The sequence below is a fragment of the Leucoraja erinacea genome, chromosome 5, assembly GCF_028641065.1.
Source record: "Leucoraja erinacea ecotype New England chromosome 5, Leri_hhj_1, whole genome shotgun sequence".
Classification (NCBI taxonomy): Eukaryota; Metazoa; Chordata; class Chondrichthyes; order Rajiformes; family Rajidae; genus Leucoraja; species Leucoraja erinaceus.
Genome location: NC_073381.1, coordinates 55,146,935 through 55,170,353, shown reverse-complemented (window position 1 = coordinate 55,170,353; position 23,419 = coordinate 55,146,935). Strand labels below are relative to the sequence as shown.

At 43.7% G+C, this 23,419-nt stretch overlaps 1 protein-coding gene across 3 annotated transcripts; it reads right to left on the bottom strand.

Annotated features, from left to right (window-relative positions):
- Positions 1-2,732: 2,732 nt before the first annotated feature.
- LOC129697271 (uncharacterized protein KIAA0408-like) lies at positions 2,733-23,081 on the bottom strand. 3 transcript variants are annotated; one of them, XM_055635647.1, is made up of 8 exons: positions 22,033-23,081; positions 17,443-17,610; positions 9,530-9,757; positions 9,304-9,378; positions 7,414-7,563; positions 7,254-7,333; positions 4,406-5,741; positions 2,733-3,579 (listed from the first exon to the last, which is right to left on the bottom strand). In XM_055635647.1, the coding sequence occupies exons 1-8, from the start codon at positions 22,240-22,242 to the stop codon at positions 3,397-3,399; spliced, it is 2,430 nt and encodes an 809-aa protein (XP_055491622.1). In that variant the 5' UTR covers positions 22,243-23,081; the 3' UTR covers positions 2,733-3,396. The 3 variants fall into 3 exon arrangements, with proteins under 3 accessions (XP_055491622.1, XP_055491621.1, XP_055491623.1); XM_055635646.1 differs by having other exon boundaries at positions 9,289-9,378; positions 22,033-23,079; XM_055635648.1 differs by lacking the exon at positions 17,443-17,610 and having other exon boundaries at positions 9,289-9,378; positions 22,033-23,077.
- Between the last annotated feature and the right edge of the window lie 338 nt (positions 23,082-23,419).

Below are 23,419 nucleotides of genomic sequence, written 5' to 3'. Positions count from 1 at the left end.
CATCCTCGTTAATCTTCTCTGTACTTTTTCCAGCTATATAGCAGGGTGATCAAAACTGCAACACAATACTCCAAATGCGGCCTCACCAACGCCTTGTACAACTGGAACATAATATCTCAACTTCTGTACTCAATACCCTAACTGATGAATGCCAATGTACCAAAAAGCCTACATCTATTTGTTTGTGATTCACATCCATGCTGACTTGAACAATCTGCCCAACATGCACCTGAAGTCCCACAAACACGTCTGGTCTTCCGTTAAATCCCTAGAAGACTTTGACACAGAGACTGCATGGCGCAGAGCCAGGGAAGATGCCAACACCACCAACAGAGAGGTCATCACAGACACCACAGTGAAACCACCGGGTTTTGACCTCCATCGCAAGCAATAGCTAACCCTGAACAGAATCCGCACCCTCCACGCAAGAACAGCCCATCATCTGCATAAGTGGGGGATGACAGGCAGTCCTGCTTGCGACTGCGGACATCCAGACCAGCCCATCCCACACATCGTGAATGACTGCTCACTGAGGCTTTTCCCTGGTGGCATCAAACCCAGCAGGAAAACTGATGCTGTCCTGGCCGGGATGTGTACCCTTGATCTACAGCTTTAGGCTGTGCACGCCATACACAAGAAGATGACCAAAATCCTTCTTGACACAGGCTATTTACCTGACACCACTTAAAGCAACAATTCTCCAGGGCCCTGCATTCACTGTGAAGGTCCTGGCTTAGTTTGACTTTGCAAAACGCAACACCTTGTAGTTATCTGTATTAAGCTTCATTACCATTTCTCAGCCCACTTGCCCAACTGATCAAGATCCTGCTGTAATTTTGGATAACCATCTTCAGTGTCTACGATACCATCCACTTTAGTGTCACTTGCAAACGTACTAATTTTGCCTTCCACATTCTCTTCCAAATCGTGGCTATGAACTACAAATGCCAATGGGCCCAGCACCGATCCCTGAGGTACGCAAGTCACAGCCCAAAGAACAACCTTCCAAAACCACCCTGATTCCTTCCATGAAGCTAATTCCCTACAACTCTCCCTGGATCCCATGCGATCTAACCTTCTAGTGATAAGACAAGACAAGAGACATTTATTTGTCACATGTACCAATTGGTACAGTGAAATGTGTGGTCATCATACAGCCATACGAATAAAAAAGGCCAAAGAACATGACAGTCTTTGACATGGACATCCCCACACAGCGGAATCAAAGTTTCCCACTGTGAGGGAAGGCACCAAAGTTCAGTCTTCCTCCTCTGTTCTACACCCATGGTCGGGGGGCTCTCGAACCCCTCGCTGTCGCAGCTACGGGCGGCCTGATGTTCAGGCCCTCTCGCCGGGATGATGGAACTCCGACGTCGGAACAGGAGAACAACCTCAGTGGCGTATACATCTGAATCGGCCACTTCCTACCAGAGTCCGCGGCTCCCGAAGTCCACAGGCCGCGCTGGGCGGAGATACACGCTGGCGGCCCTCGGCAAAAGATCCCAGGGCTCTGCGATGTTGAAGTCAGAGCCGCCCTCGCTGGAAGCTCTACAAGCCACAGCTCCGCGATGTTGAAGCAGCTCCGGAGCTTCAAACGGCGATCCAGGAAAAGCATCGCCCGCTCCGTGGTGAATCCAGTGTTGCGTCGCCGCTGAGGCTTTGGCCGGTCCCCGGCAGGAAAGGCCGCTCCAATCCAGTTGGTAGGCCGTGAGGAAGGGAGGCGGGGACGCGACTTGGAGAATAGTCGCATCCTCGCCAGGAAGTGACTGGGAAACGGTTTCCCCCTTACCCTACCCCCCTCCCCCACATAAAATAGCTAAAGAAACCTCCAAAACATACTTTTAAAACAGACGAAAAATAAAAAGATAGAAAAACAGACTGTAGGCAGAGGCTGCCATCAATGCGGCATCCCTAGTGGTTAGCCCCTAGTGCAGCCTACCATATGGAACTTTATCAATTGCCTTCCTATGGTTCATATAGACAATGTCTACAGCTTTGCTCTCATCTTCGTTACTTCTTCAAAATATACATTCAGAATTGTAAGACATGATTTCCCAGGTACATATCCATACTGACCATCCCTAATCAGCCTGACAATCCAAATACATATAAATCTTAAGCTTCAGAATCCTCTCCAGTAACTTGCCAACCATAAATGTTAGGCTCACTGTTCTATAGTTCCCAGGCTATTCCTTGCAGCCCTTCTTAAATAAAAGCACAACATTAGCCACCATCATCTGGCACCTTACCTGTGTCCACTGATGAATTGTATATCAGCCAGAGCACCTGCAATTGCTTCTCTAGCTTCTTACAGAGTTCTTGGATATATCTGCTCAGGATCGTGACATTTATCTACTACATTCTTATGCCTTAAGATGTCCAGCACCTCCTCAAACGTAGTATGGACTGTTAAATCATATCTTTCTCCAAGGTAAAAATAGAGGAGAAATATTCGAGGATCTTGCCTGTCTCCTGCGTCTCTTTACAGAAATAACCGCTTTAGTTTCTGAGCTTTACTATTCTCTCTCCAGTTATCCATAATTATTTTAAAGCTAATAGAACCGTGGTCCCTGGTTTCAAGAGTGTGAAGAGTTCATGACAAACAGTGAGGATGTTTCCTTAATCCTGAGTGAAACAGAGGCTGGTAGGTGCAAGCTGGTAGGACAAACATTGTTATAGGATAAAGATATAATAAAATACAAAATTATATATATAATGAAAGAAACTTACATACCAGAACTAGTCAGCTTTATTTTTAATATTGTACATTTACTTTATTTTTACAGTTGAAAACAGACTGAACTAAGAGCAACATTTTATTCCTAAAAGTGCTGTGAGTAATAATAACACTTTTAAAATCAAATAATAAGACTGTCTTCTTGCTTTAATTTATACTTCCACATATTAGAATGGAAAAAAAGACCCTGCTTTCTGCAGCTCACCATGAACATATACTATAGATGCCAACTAACTGCCTCCTAAATGCCCACAGACACAGCTTCAACTACTCATGCATGAACAAACACAATAGCATGCAAATAACTGAGCTTTCTGCTCATCATCGAATACAGCTGATATACAAGTTTGCAATAAAATACAGAATGTTACAAACATTTTAAAATAACACCGAGTGATTTAATAATTTGGAAAATAATTAAACATTGGAAACATTAATTTATTATAACAATTTATAGTTATGCAGAGTTTAGATTATGACATTTAATTTAATTACTGGAGACTACCAATCATAATTTCAACAATCTTTTCCTTTTAAAGCCATATTGAGATCAGTTGAAGTATAAATATACTGTATAATGTTTTATAGGAATGAAATGTAGAATTATTTAAATAAACCCATTAAGATACCTGTTAATCTGTAAGGGGCAATGTAACACATTATATCATTGAAGTTTTTATATCAAATCGGAAAGCTTGATTGTGCTTCTGTAAACATCGCTTAAGTGAATCTGGTGCAGACGGTGAACTTGTTGCCCATCGTGATGGTAAACGGCGGTTCTGTGGTATAGCAGGACGTGAAAAACTCATCCCATTTAATCTTCCCGTCACAGGCAGCAAAGTCTAAGGTTAACAGGAACGTTGTTAGTTAATAGGAAGCAAAGATTACTGTAATTCTACAACATCTAATATATAATCTGATGTGTTTGCTTACATTATAACAATGGATTATAATACATGATGCAGTGCACTATGATTTTGTTTTTAATCGGTCAAATCATAGTTTCTCGAGTCAGACAGCTCAGAAACAGGCCCTATGGCTCAATTTGTTCATACTGCCCCTCGGCCTACATTTGGCCCCTAGTCCTCTACACCTTTCCTACCCCTTTACCTGTTCAAATGTATTTTTAATGTTGTTACAGTACCTGCCCCAATGACCTCTTCTGGCAGTTCAGTACATATACCCACCACTATCTGTGTTAAAAAAAAAGTGCCCCCTCAGGTCCCTATTACATTTTTCCCTCACATCTTAAACCTATTTCCTCTGGTTCTTGATTTCCCCAACTGAGTCAAAGACTGTGCATTCACCCTATCTATTTCCCCTCAAGACTTTATACACCTCTATAGGATCGCCTCTCAGCCTCCTGCGCTCCAAGGAATAAGGTCGTAGCCTGCTAAAACTCTCCCTATAGCTCAGGCCCTTGAGTCCCAGCAACATAACAGCAGAGTGATCAAACTGCACATATTACTCCAAATGCAGCCTCATCAATGTGTTGTACAACTATAACATCCCAACTTCCATACCTGATGCTAATGAGAGCAGCCTGGTATATGTAGAACCTAGGGCACAGCAACAATACTGTATGTCAACAGGACTTTGTGGTGCACTGCTGAGCACTAACCATTGTAAAAAGCAATCAACCATGTGGACCATCAAAGTTTTCCTTACCACGGGCAGTGAAAGTTGTTGTCCTGAGACCCTCTGGTGGGATTGTCTTGAAGTTTTCTCCATTTCCTTTTCTTGATTCAGGTGCACAAGTTGAAAAAAGTCAGAGTTCCCCTTTGAGTTCTCTTGCATTCCATCAGTACAGGATGCGTATTGCTTGGGTCTATTATCAGCAAAACTGGCAATGCTATTCATCACTTGAAAGGAAGGATTTGATGATCTTTCATTGTGTCTCAATGTTGGCCAACCATTATCAAAATTTGATTTTGCTTCCCAGGCATGTGTTGGATTGGAAAAACTATTTGGAATCTTGTTAATTTTATCAAACCTGTGCCTTTTATCATTATCCACCATCTGGCCAGGAAATCTATAGTGATGCTTCTGTTCGGCTATTTTTGTATTAGTGATGTACAGTGGCTTACGGGATCCACATGCATAATCCATATGCTTTGATGGAAATTGTCTGGTAGCATGGACATTTCCTGCAGAATGGATCGCAAAGCTAGAGCCTTGGCCAGGTTTTGTTGCACTTTGCACCACAGATCTTCCACGCACAATGGGGTCACAACTTTCAAAGCTCAAGGTCGTTTTTCTGAAGCTATCTGCTTGTGTTGCAGGTGCATCGATTGAAGGATGCAGACACACACCACTGGTACTGCAAATTCCTGTTGCCTTTGAAGGGCTTGGAAAGTTATTCTCTTGTATTGGTAGCAAATGACCTTTATCTGAAGACAAGTTTACTTTTGAACCAATATATTTGTTTTCAGTTCCTGAGTCAATGTTAGTTGTATCACATGACCACCAACTAGAATTATTCGTACTTGATTTAGGACCTGTATCATACTTAATTAGAGGTACGGAAGCCTTAAAGTCCCATGCATTTTTAAGAATGTGCTCTTCATTTTCCTGCAGCATGGCTTCATTAGGGCCACTGTAACTTGTTCCCATGATGTGACTGTATGTTTCACAGTTACTGTTATCCTCTTTCAGAGAATCATCATGATCCTGTGGAAATACCAAGAATGAACTTGCAAGCAACAAAGAGGATGTCCTTGGAGGAACTGGTGGAGCTTTTCCTTTTATAGGAGAAATGACATTTATACCATTTCCTCCTGAAAGCCCAGCAGAAAAGACATATTCATCCTGGGTGGAGTGATTCCTGTTTTCTTCATTATGTATATCTTCAGAGCTTTTTTGATATTGTGAAAGTGTAGGGTGAAATGCTTTAAATAAATCATTTGACATGGAGAATTTATCATCAGAGGAGGTATCTTTTCTGATTAATGTCATTTCCTGACATTTCTTTTCATGTGCTTGCAGATATGGATAGGACGTGTTTCTGGTTAAAAAAAGATCAAAGTTTGGTAACTTTTTAACATATTACATGATGTTTTAATCATTCAGTTTAATAATTATACTTTGCAGCAATGAGGGTTCCCGCGTTCAAAGTACATTTTCAGTTAGTATCTAAACTGGTCTAGTTTCCACTGGGAAAAGTTTGGTCAGTTTATAGCTGGACTGCATCAAAGTAAGATTCCAAAAATAAAAACAACTGGTTAGAGATTTCTGATGTCATAAAATGAAAATAGTTATGCTATGCTATTGTAAATATCAATGTTCAAATGGTAACTTTTCTTTTGATGATGGAAATTAAAAAGTAAATGAGATTATTTTTGGTATCTCATTTTTCTTTTATTGTTGTTGTCTTGTTATATGTTAGCATAAGGTGTTTTTTATTTATTCTTTTCGTACACTCTGTCTGTAACAAATAGACAACTTTGTACTTTGTTATGTCCTGAAAACAAAAAAAAACAAAAAAGATTTAAAAAACCCATTGTGATAGTACCTGCCTCAACTACCTCCTTCAGCAGCTCATTCCATATACCTACCCCCCTTTATGTAAAAAAAGTTGCCCTTCAGGTTCCTATTAAATCCTTCCCCCCTCACCTTTATCCTGTCATCTGATTCTCCCACTCTAGGTAAGAGACTCCGTGCATTTACTCGATCTATTTCCCTCATGATCTTGTACACCTTTATAAGATCAATACTCATCCTCCTGCGCTTCAAGGAAAGTCCTAGCTGCCGAACCTTTCCCTATAGCTCCGGCTCTCAAGTCTTGGCAACATCCTCGTAGATCTTTTCTGCACCCTTTCCAACAACAACATCTTTCCTATAACAAGGTGACCAAAACTGAGCACAATACTTTAACATTCTTTCTCCCCAGAGATGCTGCCCGACCCGCTGAGGTACTTTTGTAAATCATTATTGTAGAAGTGTGAATTGTGATGCCAGGGGAAGGAATACGGGTGGAAGCAGTTGGGGAGAGGGAGGAGAGAAATGGGAAAGCATCCAGTTGGGGCACTGGAAAGAGTTGAGGTTTGGTGGTAAGTTACCACCAAAATTGGAGAATTCAATGTTCATACAGTTAGATTGTAAGCTACCCAAGTGGAGGTGCTGTTCCTCCAGTTTGAATGTATGTTCACTCTGGCAATCGAAGAGAACCAAGACAGAAAGGTTAGCCTGGGAATGGGAGCTAAAATGATTAGAAACCAGGAGATCCAGCAAGGCTTGGTAAACTGTATTGGTCCCATTTACATGATTTTTGATTGCTGTTAATACTGCTTCTGTTTCCCCAGTCAAAGCTAATGATATTTCAATATTACATGTTGATTCACTGGTCCCCTAAAGTGAATCTTTTAAGTCTATGTTTTCCCATGGTTAAATTTACATAGTTCACCTGCCCCACCCTCTCAAAGACAATGCACTTATTCAACAAGTGCTTCATTTTAACTTGCATACCATAAAGAAATAGAAACTGCAATTTGTAATGTTTCTGACATATTGATGATACCTTCCAGTGCCTATTTTATTTTGGACTTCCTTCTGGTAACTGCATAATTCTTCACTTACTTTTGCTATTTCCTGTAAAGCCTGTGAAAAAAAAAGTACAATATGTAAGGGAGCCCAAATGTCAACTACAGACATAATGTAACTTAAAGAAGGTTACTTACTGCATTCAATACACTGGAGCATTTATTTTTATCATTCTCTGGACTGCCCATATTTTGACTGTGACCATCTTTTTCAAAGCTTTCAAGTGATAGTTCTTCAATGAACAATGAGTCATTTGTGTTCTTTCCCAGGTCTTGATCTGTTGGAGCCTTTAGGGAACAGTGATTATACTTAGATAAAAAATTATGTAAACATTGGAAGTAATTTAGTTAAATCTGAAAACAACAGCGTACAAAAGTAAGCAGAATAAAGCAAACTAAAACAAGCATGAGATGAGTTGACTATAGTAGATTGTGAAATTACATTAAAAGTTATGACAGTGAACAAACAACAGCTAACATTCAAATAATTCATACAATGTTTACAAAGCTCATATATTCCTTTTGAGATAAAGAAAAACAAGAATAAGGGAAATTACTTGTTAAATTAAAGGAAAAATGCATATCAGGTTGCCATAAAATATAGCATCTGCAAATTGGGAAACATTCATAATTCTGCAAAGAATATCAGAGCATTGATTAGGGATTTAAGTTTAGGATTATTATAGTCAGGTGCACCAATGTACAGTGGGCAGCATGCTATCCAATCATATCAGGTAATACTATACATAAGTAGAATCAAACCATGCTCAAGTACAATAGGTAGAGCAAAGAGATCAACGCAGAGTGCAGAATACAGTCCCCAGCATTGTAGAGCAGCAGTTCCATAGATAATGTCCGCAATGGAGTTGAGGCACATTGGACAGAATTCTACCTTATGGAAGAGTAATTTAGAAGCCAGACAGAGGGGAAGAAGGGTTCCTGAAGCTGGTGCTATGCACTTGCAAGGTTCTAAACATAGTGGGGAAATCAGAATATGAAAATAAGTGTGCAAAAAATATGAAATATAAAAAAGTTTCGATAGAGTGATAAAAAGGAAAGGATTAGCTAGGTCCATGTGAATTTTAGCTGAGACAAAAATAATAATATTGGGAATAAGAAAATGGGAGAGAAATTAAACATATGTCTCATGGTCATCTTTGTGTAAGACACAGAAAACATCTTGGAATTTACTGATCTCTAAAGGTCTACAGTGAACAAGGAGCTCAAAGAAATTAGCATTGTTAAAAAAAGTAAAGGAGAAATTAATGTTACTGAGAGATAATAAACCTGCTGAAACTACCAACCTGCACACTTTTTAACGAGGTGGCTGTGGAGTTATGGGTGTGCAGTTTATCACCTTCCAAAAGTCTGTTCCCACAGATGAAATGTACCAAATATAACCTCCGTTTAAAAAGGAGGGAGAGCAAAAACAGGAAACTATAGTCTGGTCCACACTAATTTAGTAGCAAAAAAAAAATGCTGGAATTCATTGTTAAGGAACTGACAACAGTAATCAGTGAACAATGCAATTGAACTATTCTACCCACTACTAGAGTGCAGTCCTGAGTTAATATCGATCTCATTGAAGACCCTTGGACCATCTTTGATCGGACTTTACCTTGCATTAAACATTATTCATGTTATTCCTTTTATCATGTATCTGTACGCAGTAGATGGCTCGGTTGTAATCATGTATTGTCTTTCCGCTGACTGGTTAGCACGCAACAAACGTTGGCTAGTCACAATACCAAAGGGAAGAAATATTTTCACCCAGAGGGTAGCAAATTATTGGAATTTAGTTTTAAAGTTCTTTGTGAAAGACCAGTATATTCAAGACAGAGACTGTTACTTAAATTGAACTGCAACAGTTAAAATATTCAGTTTTTATGTTAATCTAATTAACACCATCAATCCTAAATGCATGCACACGTACACTAGTCACATGATCCTGGTCTACTTAGCATCCATCAATTCATAGCATTTGAGACAGGAAGCATATAAATGAAGCAGTACCCAATCGTCACTTGCATTTTTTCTTTGTCCTCGTTCATTTCTTTGTCCATTCAATTTACATTCTTGTCTTGAATTTACGTCCCAGTAAATCTATGCAGATTGAAAAATATGTGTTCACATGACATGAATTCTTTCACAAAATAGATAGGTTTTGTGATTCTACAATTCACAAGTTATCTATGATTGTCTCAAATACTTAGGCACTGTTGTCAATCTCAGTTAATCATTGCATTACATATACCTGCTCTATCTTCCACTGCATATCCATTAGTTGACTTTCCCATTCCTTTCTTTCATTATCAAAGCACTGAAGTAACTCCATCTTCTCCATGCTCCAATTTATCTTGCCGTTTTCCAACTGCTTGTTCAGATCCATGGTTGCCAGCAAACACTGCTGTTCCGTCACAAGCGAGCCCCTTGTTTTGCAAGGTGTTATTTCCACGCACTGTTTACTTTTCTTTGCTTCTAGCTTTCATTCATTTGGAGAGAAAAAAAGGACTTTGGTGAATGCTTCACGTTTTGCATCTGGACTGAACCTTATGCTAATTATCGGTAAATTAAATGCACAAACTCAATCGTGTAATAAGGAACTGCTGACCTTGAGTAAAAAGGCAAGAGCACTAAATTTCTCTTTTTTCTTTATTTTACTTTATCTCAACCTTTTAATTAATTCTCACACAATAAAGATCTTTAATCATTTATTTTCATTACTTAAAGGCCTTTTCTGTCAAAAGGCCATGAGAGCATTGAATCACACATAGAATCTAGTTGTAGTCATGGCCTGGATGTTTGAACTCAAAAACTACAGATACCATGAATGTTATCTCTCTAAATTAGATATGCAAGTAATTTACTCAGTTTTGAATAAGCACACCTTTCGATCATTGTCGCACTATGGTTGAATGAATATGCATGAATACAGGTAGATACATGGTTTTCAAATTTTTTTACCAATAAAAAACTGAAAAGTGTGGCGTGCAAATGTTTTCAGCCCCCTTTACTCTGATACCCCTAAATAAAATCCAGTACAACCAATTGCCTTTAAAAATCACCTAATTAGTAAATAGAGTCCACGTGTGTAATCTAATCTCAGTATAAATACAGCTGTTCTGTGAAGGCCTCATTAGTGAACAAACAGCATCATGAAGCCCAAGGAACACACCAGACAGGTCAGGGATAAAGTTGTGGAGAAGTTTAAAGCAGGGTTAGGTTATAAAAAAAATCCCAAGCTTTGAACATCTCATGGAGCACTGTTCAATCCATCATCCGAAAATGGAAAGAGTATGGCACAACTGCAAACCTACCAAGACATGGCCGTCCACCTAAACTGACAGGCCGGGCAAGGAGAGCATTGATTAGAGAAGCAGCCAAGGCCCATGGTAACTCTGGAGGAGCTGCAAAGATCCACAGCTCAGGTGGGAGAATCTGTCCACATGACAACTATTAGTCGTGCACTCCACAAATCGGGCCTTTATGGAAGAGTGGCAAGAAGAAAGCCATTGTTGAAAAAAAAGCCATAAGAAGTCCTGTTTGCAGTTTGCCACAAGCCATGTGGGGGACACAGCAAACATGTGGAGGAAGGTGCTCTGGTCAGATGAGACCAAAATTGAAGTTTTTGGCCTAAATGCAAAACGCTATATGTGGCGGAAAACTAACACTGCACATCACCCTGAACACACCATCCCCACTGTGAAACATGATAGTGGCAGCATCTGCTGTGGGGATGCTTTTCTTCAGCAGGGACAGGGAAGCTGGTCAGAGTTGATGGGAAGATGGATGAAGCCAAATACAGGGCAATCTTGGAAGAAAACCTGTTAGAGTCTGCAAAAGACTTGAGACTGGGGCGGAGGTTCACCTTCCAGCAGGACAACGACCCTAAACATACAGCCAGAGCTACAATGGAATGGTTTAGATCAAAGCATATTCATGTATTAGAATGGCCCAGTCAAAGTCCAGACCTAAATCCAATTGAGAATCTCTGGCAAGACTTGAAAATTGCTGTTCACAGACGCTCTCCATCCAATCTGACTGAGCTTGAGCTATTTTGCAAAGAAGAATGGGCAATAATTTCAGTCTCTAGATGAGCAAAGCTGTTAGAGACATACCTCAAAAGACTTGCAACTGTAATTGCAGCGAAAGGTGGTTCTACAAAGTATTGACGCAGGGGGGCTGAATACTTTTGCACACCACACTTTTCAGTTTTTTATTTGTAAAAAAATTTGAAAACCATGTATCATTTTCCTTCCACTTCACAATTATGCACCACTTTGTGTTGGTCTATCACATAAAATCCCAATAAAATACATTTACGTTTGTGGTTGTAACGTGACAAAATGTGGAAACGTTCAAGGGGTATGAAAACTTTTGCAAGCCACTGTAGGTGGTGATGTGGAGAGATAAAGAACAGTGAATGAAAGATATGCAAAAAAGTAACAATGATAAAGGAAACAGGCCATTGTAAGCTGTTTGTAGGGTGAAAATAAGACGCTAGTGAGACTTGGGTGGGGGAGGGAGATAGAGAGAGAGGGAATGCCAGGGCCATCTGAAGTGAGAGAAATCAATACTCATACCACTGGGCTGTAAGCTGCCCAAGCGAAATATGAGATGCTCCTCCAATTTGTGTTTAGCCTCACTCTGACAATGGAGGAGACCGAGGACAGAAAGGTCTGTGTAGGAATGGGAAGGAGAATTAAAGTGTCCAGCAACCGGGAGATCAGGCTGGTTCACGCGGGCTAAGCAAAGGTGTTCCGCGAAACAATCGCCCAGTCTGCGTTTGGTCTTGCTGATGTAGAAGGGTCCACATCTTGAACAACGGATACATTAGATGAGGTTGGAGGAGGTGCAAGTGAACCTCAGCCTAACCTAAAAGGACTGTCGGAGTCACTGGACAGAGTCGAGGAAGGAGGTACAGCGACAGGTGTTGCATCTTCTGCAGTTGCAGGGGAAGGTTCCTGGGGAGGAGGTGGTTTTGGTGGGAAGAGATGAGTTAACCAAGGAGTTGCAGAGGAAACGGTCTCTGCGGAAGGGGGAAAGGGGCGGAGATGGGAAAATGTGGCTAATGGTGGGATCCCATTGAAGGCGACAGAAATTTCGGAGGATTATGTGTTGTCTGCAACGGCTGATGGGGTGGAAGGTAAGGACTACGGGGACTCTGTTTTCGTTGCGACTGGGGGGGAGGGGAGCAACGGCAGAGCTGCAGGGTACCGAGGAGACACGAGTGAGGGCCTTATCTATGAGGGGAGAGGGGAACCCCCGTTCCATAAAGAATGGGGACATATCCGATGTTCTGGTATGGAACACCTCATCTTGGGCGCAGATGCGACGTAGACGGAGGAATTGGGAGTAGGGAATAGAGTCTTTGCAGGAAGCAAGGTGGGAAGAAGTGTAATCGAGATAGTTGTGGCAGTGGGTTTGTAATAGCTGTCAGTCAACAATCTATTTCTTGTGATGGAGACTGTGAGATGAAGAAAGGGGAAGAAGGTGTCGGAGATGGTCCAAGTAAATTTGAGTGCAGGATGAAAATTGGTGATGAAGTTGATGAAGTCGATGAGTTCTGCATGGGTGCAAGAGGTAGCACTGATGCAGTCATCAATGTAGTGGTGATAGAGTTCGGGGATAGGGCCAGTATATGCCTGTATCAGGGATTGTTCAGCATTCCCTACAAAGAAGCAGGCATAGCTGGGCCCCATGCAGGTGCCCATAGCTACGCCTTGGACTTGGAGGAAGTGGGAGGAGTCAAAGGAGAAGTTGTTAAGGGTGAGGATCAGCTCCGCTAAACGGAGTAGCGTGTTAGTGGAGGGAGATTGGATGGTTCTGCGGTCGAGGAAGAAACGGAGGGCTTTAAGGAGTGGGGGGCTCGGAAAGCGGAAGTCATTAAAGAGACGAAAGGCATGTGAGATATCTTGGACATAGGTCGGGAGAGATTGGACCAGGAGGGATGGGATGGGGTTGAGGTACGTGGAAATCATTTCCGTGGGACAAGAGCAGGCAGAAACAATGGGTCTGTGGAATGTGGGTTGTGTATTGCAGAATAACTAATGAGTCAGTACATTGATCTGCACGTAAGTACACCATTTTGTCACACACTACCTTTTATATGGAATAGTCCCGCACAGAATTAGGCACTTTGGCCCACAAGGCCTGTGCTGACCATGAGATCAACTTCACCAGATCTATATCGGTTAGACCAAGCGGAGGTTGGGCGATCGTTTCGCCGAACACCTCCGCTCGGTCCGCAATAACCAAGCTGACCTCCCGGTGGCTCAGCACTTCAAATCCCCCTCCCACTCCGTCTCCGACCTCTCTGTCCTGGGTCTCCTCCATGGCCACAGCGAGCAGCACCGGAAATTGGAGGAACAGCACCTCATATTCCGCTTGAGGAGTCTGCACCCCGGGGGGCATGAACATCGAATTCTCCCAATTTTGTTAGTCCTTGCTGTCTCCTCCCCCTCCTCAGCCCCCCTGCTGTCCCCTTCCATCCCCCAGCCTTCGGGCTCCTCCTCCTTTTCCCTTTCTTGTCCCCACCCACCCCCCCCGCCCCCGATCAGTCTGAAGAAGGGTTTCGGCCCGAAACGTTGCCTATTTCCTTCGCTCCATAGATGCTGCTGCACCCGCTGAGTTTCTAAGCTTTTTTGTGTAACTTAAACTACTACTAGCTGCCTGCACATGGTCTACATCTATCCATCCCCTACATGTCCAAATGCCCCTTTATCATGTCTGCTTCCACCTCCTCTTGACAATGTTGTCCAGGCACCTACTACTCTCTGTCTAAACACAAACTTGTTTTGAAGAACTCCTTCATACTTTCCCCCTCTCACCTCAACTATTCAACAATTCCATGCTGGGAAAAAAGATCCTACTCTAACTATGCCTCTCATAATTTTATAAACTTAGAGGTAGTCAAAAGTGCTGGAGAAACTCAGAGTGTGTAGCAGCATCTTTGGAGCGAAGGAAATAGGCAACGTTTCGGGCCGAAACCCTTCTTCAGACTGAAGTTTCTCCAGCATCTGCAGTTCCTTCTTAAACATTTTATAAACTTATATCAGGTCTCCCCTCAGCCTCCAACACTCCACAGAAAGCAATCCAAGTTTGCCTAACCTCTCTTTATAGCTACACTTCTTTAATCCAGGCAATATCCTGGCAAACTGTTTTGAATCCTCCCCAAAGCCCCAACAATAAAATACTCATGGCTCTTGACATCCTTCCTTTCATGCAGTGACCAGAACTGCTCACAATACTCCAAATGTGGCCAATCCACAGTTTTATACAACTGCAACATGACTTACTGAATTTTGCACTTGATGCTCGTATCAATGAACGCAAGCATAGCACATGTCTTTTTCAACGGTACCTGGACATGGCGCCGACAGACAAGAAACCGAAGCAAAGAAGTCGAAGCCAAAGAACGGAATGGAAACGAGGCCGAAACGCCAATAAACCGAAAGAGTCCGAAGATGAAACGCCTACTAACTGAAAGGATGGGACGCTTAAATGCAAACTAACCGAAAGGGCGGGACGCCTAAATCCCAAGGAATCGAAAAGCTGCATCGCCTAAAAGCAAACTTACCGAATGGCCGCTCCGTCGAAACGCCACCTACCCGAAAGGCGGAGTCGCCTACAGGCCAAAGGACCGACTGCCGCTCAACAGAAAAGTCCAATAACGGACTTGACGTTGCCGGGGGGCGGGACTTGTCAGCGATTGGTCCAGACCCCCGCGTCCATCACATCACTGTGAAGGCATGAACATTGTCCCAAACCTCCGCTCCACCCGACCTGCAGCCCGCGGAGGGTGGCCGTGGGAGAGTGGGGGCTGTTCCGAGCGATGCACACCTTTGGCTGCTTTCAACTTGGTGCTTTGGTTCAGATTACCCAGTCATCTATGGCTTGTGTGGGAAAATGAACCCTACGAGAGGGGGGGAGAGGAGGGGAAGAGAGAGAAGGGGAAGATAGAGAATAGTGGAGAGAGAGGAGGAAAGAGAAGGGAGAGAGAGAAGGGGGAAAGAGAGAAGGGAGGGAGAGAGAGGAGGGGAAGAGAAAGGAGGAGATAGAGAAGAGTGGAGAGAGAGGAGAGAAAGAAGAGGGGAGAGAGAAGGGAGAGAGAGAGAGAGAGGGAGAGGGGGAGAGGGAGAAGAGGGGAGAGAGAAGAGGGAGACGGGAGTGTGGGGTTCATTTTCCCACACAAGCCATAGGTGACTGGGCAATCTGAACCCAAGCACCAAGTTGAAAGTGGCCGAAGGTGTGCAGCCCCCACTCTCCCACGGCCACCCTCCGCGGGCTGCGGGTCGGGTGGAGCGGAGGTTTGGGACAATGTTCATCCCTTCACAGTGATGTGATGGACGTGGGGGTCTGGACCAATTGCTGACAAGTCCCGCTCCCCGGCAACGTCATGTCCGTTATTGGACTTTCCTGTTGAGCGGCAGTCAGTCCTTTGGCCTGTAGGCGATGCCGCCTTTGGGGTAGGTGGCGTTTTTCGACAGAGCGGCCATTCGGTAAGTTTGCTTTTAGGCGACCCATCCTTTCGGCTAGTATGCGTTTCGTCTTCGGAATCTTTCGGTTTATTGTCGTATCGGCCTCGTTTCCATTCCTTTCTTTGGCTTCGACTTCTTTGCTTCGGCTTCTTGTCTGTTGGCGCCACGTCCGCACACGTTTTCAACATCTATTCAGTTTACGTTGCTACTTCAGGGAGCTATGAACCTGTACACCATGATCTGAAGAAGGGTCTCGACCCGAAACGTCACCTATTTCTTCGCTCCATAGATGATGCCTCACCCGCTAAGTTTCTCCAGCATTTTTATCTACCTTCGATTTTTCCAGCATCTGCAGTTCTTTCTTAAATAAACTGTATACCAAGATCCCTCTGTAGATCATACTTCTAAGAATCCTTCCATTTCCTGTATACCTCCCCCTTATGTTTGACCTCCCAAAGTGCAACACCCCGAACTAGGGTGGATTAAACTCCATCTGCCTAGTCTGGATTAAACTTCATCTGCCAAGTCAAAATTAATCCCATTTCTCCCAATCTTTTGGATCAGTCTATCAAGTGTGATCAGGTCAAATACCTCACCAAAGTCCATGTATACAACATTCCCTGCCTTACCCACATCAATCAAATCACACAAAATAAAAAAAGACAAACGGACTGCAGTCGAGCCGCTTCCGTTAGGCGCCGCCACACCACAAGATGCCGAAGAAGTAGTAGAAACAAAGAACTGCAGATGCTTGTAAGTACACAAAAGGACACAAAGTGCCGGAGTAACTCAGCAGGTCAGGCAGAATCTCTGGAGATCATGAACAGATGACATTTCAAGTTGAGACCCATCTTCGCACTCTTGGACTGGAACTGAGCCTGGAATCCAGGTGAGTTAACGGCCCCAGCCTGCTGGTGGCCGGGAGAGGAGAAAATCAGCGGAGTTATTGGTCGCAGCCTGGACTGCAGGCAAGGGTCGGCGACGGCGACACAAGCGCGGCATGGAAGCGGCCGAGACAGCTATGTGAGTCGGGGTGGTATCGGCAGGCTGGCCTGGTGGTAAAGGGCGGCAGGTCCATCCGCTGTAACCAAAATCTGTTACGAGGGTTTACTGAATTTCAATTGTATTCCAATTTGAGGTTTTCTCCAGTAGGCGAAATGTGGTTCAGAAGGATAGTCTTGGTTTGCGAGGGTTGGGAAGTTAAGTTACTTCAAGTTGTCCTTTTAATTGTGATAGTTAAATTTCTGATTAGTGGCTGGATTGCTTTACAGGTAGGGCATTAGCTTAGTTTAGTTTAATGTCACGTGTACCGAAGTACTGTTAAAAACTTTTGTTTTTGTTGCATGCTAACCAGTCAGCAGAACGACAATACATGATTAATGAAAGCTTAAAGCTTAAGTTAAAGCGTATGATAATTACTCCGAGAAGATTTGGTCTGAAACTGATTTTTCTATTTCAGGTATAGTGCAAACACCACTCTTTCTGACTGAAATACCTCACATTGTCAGTAACATTTCATTCCATCATTTATTTAATTTCACAATATATAGCACCGATATTCAACTACTGAGTAGTGCACTTCAATAAAGTTCTTCAAACTAATTGCTAAACATTGTATGGCACTTTACTGCTCCCAGTTGACACCATACATTTTACCATTATGCAACTATTTAACACTCAATCTTACCTGATCAACAAGCCACTTTAATTTTTTTCTCTCCAATTCCCAGGCATATTTATCATTAGAATACTGACGCTGAAGTATTGCCTTTTGATTTTCCTCCTTGTTAATTTCAACCTGAACACCTTCCAAAACGGACTCAAGATCTAGCAAAATTCTTCTATTTTCATCAGCCTTTTGAGAAAGATGGTAATGTTCAAAATATGCAATTAGCTCAGTTTGTTCAACTATGAAAATATAGTTGACAATGATATTCACACAATTATCTGCAGACTGTAAATAACATAGGCACAGTCACAAAGTAAAAGACAAATAGGGTGTCCAAATGCAATAATGATCAACACATGACCAGTGATATCTGCTATCATTATTCCGATTAGCTGCTAACTAGACCAACTCATACCATTGACTCTTCAAAATCCTCGGAAATGGCCTAGTAAATCCAGATTCCCAAAACAAATAAATGAAAGCAGAGTAGTCATGGAGTTCAAATCCTTCCTTTGCCCAGCACCTATATCTGTTCCATGAGCATACAATCTATGCTCAAATTCCATTATCTATCTATGTATTAACTATTAAAAGTCTGATCTTGGATGCGGATGTGTTTGTTCGTGTGTGTGTTTGTTTGTTTGTGTATAATCACATATTCTCTCGAAAAATTCTTACATATTCCGGTAGAGATTTTCTCCCTGGAGTCCAAAATCACCTTATCTGAAAATGTCATGCTTTATTTCTCAAGTTATTAATGAAAATGTTCAAAAGTCAGAAAAAACGTTGAAATCAGTCTTTCACTGATGATGCCACAATAGATCTGCGTGCCTGCCATCCTGCTCATGCTGCGAGTGATGTCACTCCCCCACCCCACCCCCCCATTATTGAAAAGATGAGCAAGTCGGGCTCTGGATTGAAGCCGCCGAACTCACAGTCCTTTGGTTGACGCCCGCCCACCCTGCTCCCCTCCTCCTCTCTCCTCTCCCCCCTTCCTCCTCCTCCCCCCCTCATCCCTCCTCGTACCCCCCCCCTCCTCCTCTCCTCTCCCTCTCCTCCCCCCCTCTCCCCCCCCCTCCTCCTTTTCCCCGCTCCACTTCCCCCCCTTCCTCCCGCCCCCTTCCTCGCCCCCTCCTCCCCCCCCTTCCCATCCCCCGGCCCTCTCTCCACTCTTCCCCACCTCTCCCCCTCCCCTCCCCTCCCTGGCCTCTCTCCTCTCTCCCCCCCCCCCCCCCCCCCTCTCTCCCCTGTCTCCACCCCTTTCGCTCTCTGCCCCCTCTCTCTGTCGCTGCCCCCTCTCTCTACCCTCCCCTCCCTCTCTAGAAGCACCTGTGACTTGGGGGCTATGCGTGAGTGGATAGGGTGGGGGATGGGGTAAAAGGAACAAATTAATAATATTAATATTATATCAATGGGGGTGGTTAGTGTCTGTGTGTGGAGGGTGGTTAGTGTGTGTGTGTGTGGGGAGGTTAGTGTGTGTATGATGCCACAGGTCAGCCGCTCCAGCAACAGCACATTGAGGGGACGGGTCCCACTTGGTATAGTATTATACTAAAACTCCCCCCTTTGTTCTCAACATTCTAAATTTCCGTGTGTATGCAGGTTTGTGTTGGCTTTCTTTTAATCTCCTTAATTTGTATCTTCTTCCAAAACGCTTGGACACAGCCTTCCCATTTTCACACATGCTACTCACATATTTTCCGTTGATGGGATAAACATCTTCCCGTCGCATTCCAACCTATATTTCCAAATCTTTTAACGTTTTTATCGTTTATTTCAAAAAATGAACTGCTTTTCAGTCTGAGACTATTGCAGCACCTTCCATTGATGATGTCACAGTGCCATCTCACAGATGTCCAATCACAAGGAATCTCATTTACATATGACATCACAATGGAACGGGTGGGAGATTGCAACCTTCACGTTTCCAGGAATACAATCAACCTGGCGTGCACAATCAAATATGATCAAATAGAACAAATTGTCCTTCCCCCACCCTCTCTAACCCCCTCCCTCTCTGACCCCCTCCCTCTCTGCCTCCGCTCTCCCTCTCTACCCCTCCCCCCTCTCTAGGGAGTGGTGAGTATTGGGACCTATGGGTGAGTGATGGAGAATTTAGTTGTTTGGCAGTAACAACCGGTTCCATTTTGAAATGTATATACTTAACAAACATATTTAGTGAAGTTAAGCCAATGATGATGGAACATCCGCCATTTTTTTAGGGTTTAGTGAATATATTTGATACGAATTGCAAGGGTTCAGGTTTCTCCATGACACCCTTTGTAATTGGTCTCACCAGTTCAGCTTATCCCTCTTGTTTCTTTAACGGAGAGAGGAAAAATACCCTCTGGGGTGAATGTTGACCTGGTGGCAATTTTACTAGTATGAATTGTATTCACTAATGCCATTGAGTATATACTGATCACTCGTGATAGGCTCCCATGTGTTGGTATGCTCTATATACTGGTAGGAACCAGACCCACCTACCTCCATGGTTATGGGTATTTTTCTGTTTCCTGCCGGTCCAACGAGTGTTGCACGTCGTCTGACGTGGCGGTGACGTTGGGGGGTGGCACATTTTCCATGGGGTCCGCTCTGGGCCCCGGTCTAAATAAGACTTTTGGTGATAGATGCGGACCCCGAGCTTTCATCAGTCCGATATGATAGACGTTGACTGATGGATGCGATGGGGTGCTGCTGCGTAGGAATTACTGTTTTTGGTTACTCGTCCCGGCCCTGCCCTCATGAGCCGAAAGTTTTGTAAAACCTCTTGCATGTCCTTCATATGCTTTGTGAGGTTTTTGCCACAGAGCAGTGGGTCTGGCTCAGTGGCTGGGGTCTTATGACTTGTTTACGAAGGTTGTGGTCATCTCCGTATTTGTCCATGGAACGAGGAAAAAACGATGTGATGGCTGTCGTCAGGCTTTTAACGCCTCCTGCACGTGGGGTTTCCACGTAGCTGTCCACCACACACCACACCTAGCAGCTCTTCCTGTTCCTGCACCCCTTGCATACTCCCGAGATCTTCAGCCATTGCCCCTGTTCTTGACCAGCCCAGTCCTGGTCACCAAAGCTATCCTCTGGAAAGGAGGAAGCAATGGACAGTGCACAAGGCACTGTGGAGGGAGAGCCTGACCCCCTCTGCGAGAGCGCCCCTCCTGGGGTGCACCTCGCTGGAGCTCCTGCTCCAAGAGCCGCTCCATGCGGCTCAGGCGGCTGGCTCTCCGCCTGGGTGGAGAGACGTCCTCATCCGATAAGTCGGAGCCACCGGCCAGAAAGCCTCTTCCTTGGCTTTTACATCCAGCCCGCTGCTCAGGCGCTAGCGGGGCTGGGCTCGGTCACGGTGTCGGGGTAGCGGACCGCACGGTAAGTGGTCCTACCGCCTTGTTGCTGCCCCCGCGAGATGAAACGCTCCTCCGTGGAGTCGAGGTCTCTGCAGGCAGGTCTGTGCAGGCGGGTGGAAAGACGTCCCGTCCGATAAGTCGGAGCCACCAGCTGGACGCCTCCGTGGTGTTACTTCCAGCCCGCTGCTCAGGCGCTAGCGGGGCTGTGCTCGGTCACGGTGTCGGGGTAGCGGAGCGCCGGATAAGCGGTCCTACTGCCTTGTTGCTGCCCCCCTCCAGATGGAACGCTACTCCGTTGAGTCGAGCGGGGGACAGGTATGTTCCGTTGCTGCCCCCGCGATGGAAACGCTCCTCCGTGGAGTCGAGCGGGGACAGGTCTGTTCTGTTGCTGCCCCCCCCAGATGGACGCTCCTCCGTTGAGTTGAGTGGGGGACAGGTTTGTTGCAGAGCCTTTCTTCTCTGCAGAAGGCTCCCTGTGAAGGAAACCGACGTCAGCTTACCTGATGGTCAGCTCTTTCACCTCCATAGCGGGAGAGCCCGACTCCCGCCTGCCGCTGTAGCTCTGCTGGACGTAATGACGCGCATGCGTGCTGAACGGGTTCTTCACGGAATCACTCACGTGACTCCGAAGTAAAATTCACTGGCATCCATTAAGTCCAGCACATGACAGAAACAGAGCTCTCCTCGTATAGAGAAATAATTTAAAATGAGCTATTCAAAATGATCAAGCAAAATATGCCTAGTCAATATTTATTACATTACGATATTTAATTACATTTTATCTTAGAAGTTAAAGACCTGACTTTACTCAACCACCCTCAGCACCAATTTAAAATATCGTGATATTTCTGCAAGAGAAGAATGAGAGTACTTGGTAAATTGCTGGATGCAATGATTGAAAGCTGATTATTTCACTTTGGCAGCAACTTTTAATGCCCCTTAACTGCATGTAAAGTATTTCAAACTTTTTAAAAAGGTGAAATACGTCAAGCTATCACTATTTAAAAAAACCCAAACTTATATAATTGTAAATTCAAAGTAAATAAACTGCAAAATATATTTGTTTCCTTCTCCACTTTTATCAAACTATAGCACAGGTTTTCATTTAAAAAGATTGTCTGTAAATTTAGTATAATGTATTACACGATGTAATGTATAACGTGAGAAATTAAGTAAATAAATAAATAATCGTTTCTCTGAATAGCCACAACCATTACATTCAAATACAGTGAACAATAAATAAAGCCTGTTGCATTTTATTTACTTGGATTCCAGCAACTTTCTTCAGCATCATTTCCTTTTCTCTCATCCACACTTCTTTCTCTTGTCGGTAGCGTTTTTTGACTTCTTTGAACTTTCTCTTCAGTTGGAAGAGCTGATCCTGGAGCTCATGTGCATCAAGATGAGCTTTACTGGTGTTAATTTGCATGCTCGCCACATTTATGGGATCCTCAAAGCCAGCTGAATACGACATGATTGTGAGAGAACTCTGGCTCCTCTCCCTGCTACTGCCTTTCTCTCAAGACATCAACATGCCCTGCACTCCGCTCTCAGTGCCTCCACCATACGCAGGCTCTGCACTAGGTCCAACGACATTCCACATCTTGGACAGAAGGCGAGTATACTTCTTTTTACCCCTTGTCCCTTGTTGGAAAGAAGTGGAGTGATGCTTTATCTAAAATTTGCCTTGGTTTCTTGGAGTTTCGCCTCCCTGCGTTGTCCCGATTCAAGGGCGACAGCTTCATCTGGTGCCGCTGCAGACAAGGTCAAATCAAGCTCGACGCATTGCCAGAATTTAGGTGCAGGAAATCACATCGTGTTGACGTGCAGATTATTTTCACTTATTCTTAGCACAATTTACTTAATGACTCTGTTGATCTATAGCAAAACGGTCCAATATAGGTTAACTCTTTGTAGGCATGGACTGATTCTCGCAATTTCTTCAGCAGTTTTTTAATGTAATACTTTAAAATAAAATCAACGTATCTATAGCTTCAACATACACGTTTCTAAATAAAGCTGCTGATGCAAGTTGATTATGTTCACAGTAGATTATTTTCATCTCTGCGAAAGCTGAGTGCAGTCTCCTCTCCAGCTGTTCCACCCTTCAAAGCTTATCGCTTTAGGCCTAAAAGTTGGTTGTGCTACATATTGTTAAACCCTCTGACCTAGTTAAAGGAATAGTGCTTATATAATGGCTACTAAACTGGGTGCTTTCTGGAGACTAATGCAAGGTGCACAAGCTCTTGTTAAATTGCATTGGTGTGTAACAATATAAGAAGGAGCCGAGAAGTGATTCGAAGAAAATCTCCAGTGATTGATATACAAATATTTTACAAACAAGCTGTAATTAATTTATATATAATATTTCCCAATTAAATTACATTCTGAGGAAAACAAGCAGCAATATCCCTAAAGTTAGTTTTCTATCTAAAAGCAAACAGCTGCCCCAAGTTTCTTACCTGCCTTCCTCTTTGTGTTTACGTCAAGCCTTGCCCTTTTCTGAGCAGACGACAGTGTCCGTAAACAATCGAGTGGGACAGGAAGTTCAGGGGAGAGACGCAATTATGAAGACTCTGTACAGCCCCTTTTACACAAAGAAAGGAAAAGGGAAGTTAAGACCAAAAACATTATTCAACAACCCCAAATCA

What these genes read in the sequence shown, in the direction of transcription:
- LOC129697271 (XM_055635646.1), bottom strand. Translation starts at nt 22,242, where the DNA reads ATGTCGTATTCAGCTGGCTTTGAGGATCCCATAAATGTGGCGAGCATG. An exon ending in AATAAAATAGGCACTGGAAG is followed by an intron (nt 5,742 to 7,253) that starts GTATCATCAATA and finishes TTTTTTAACCAG; the next exon opens with AAACACGTCCTATCCATATC. An exon ending in AACAACTTTCACTGCCCGTG is followed by an intron (nt 3,580 to 4,405) that starts GTAAGGAAAACT and finishes TGTTAACCTTAG; the next exon opens with ACTTTGCTGCCTGTGACGGG.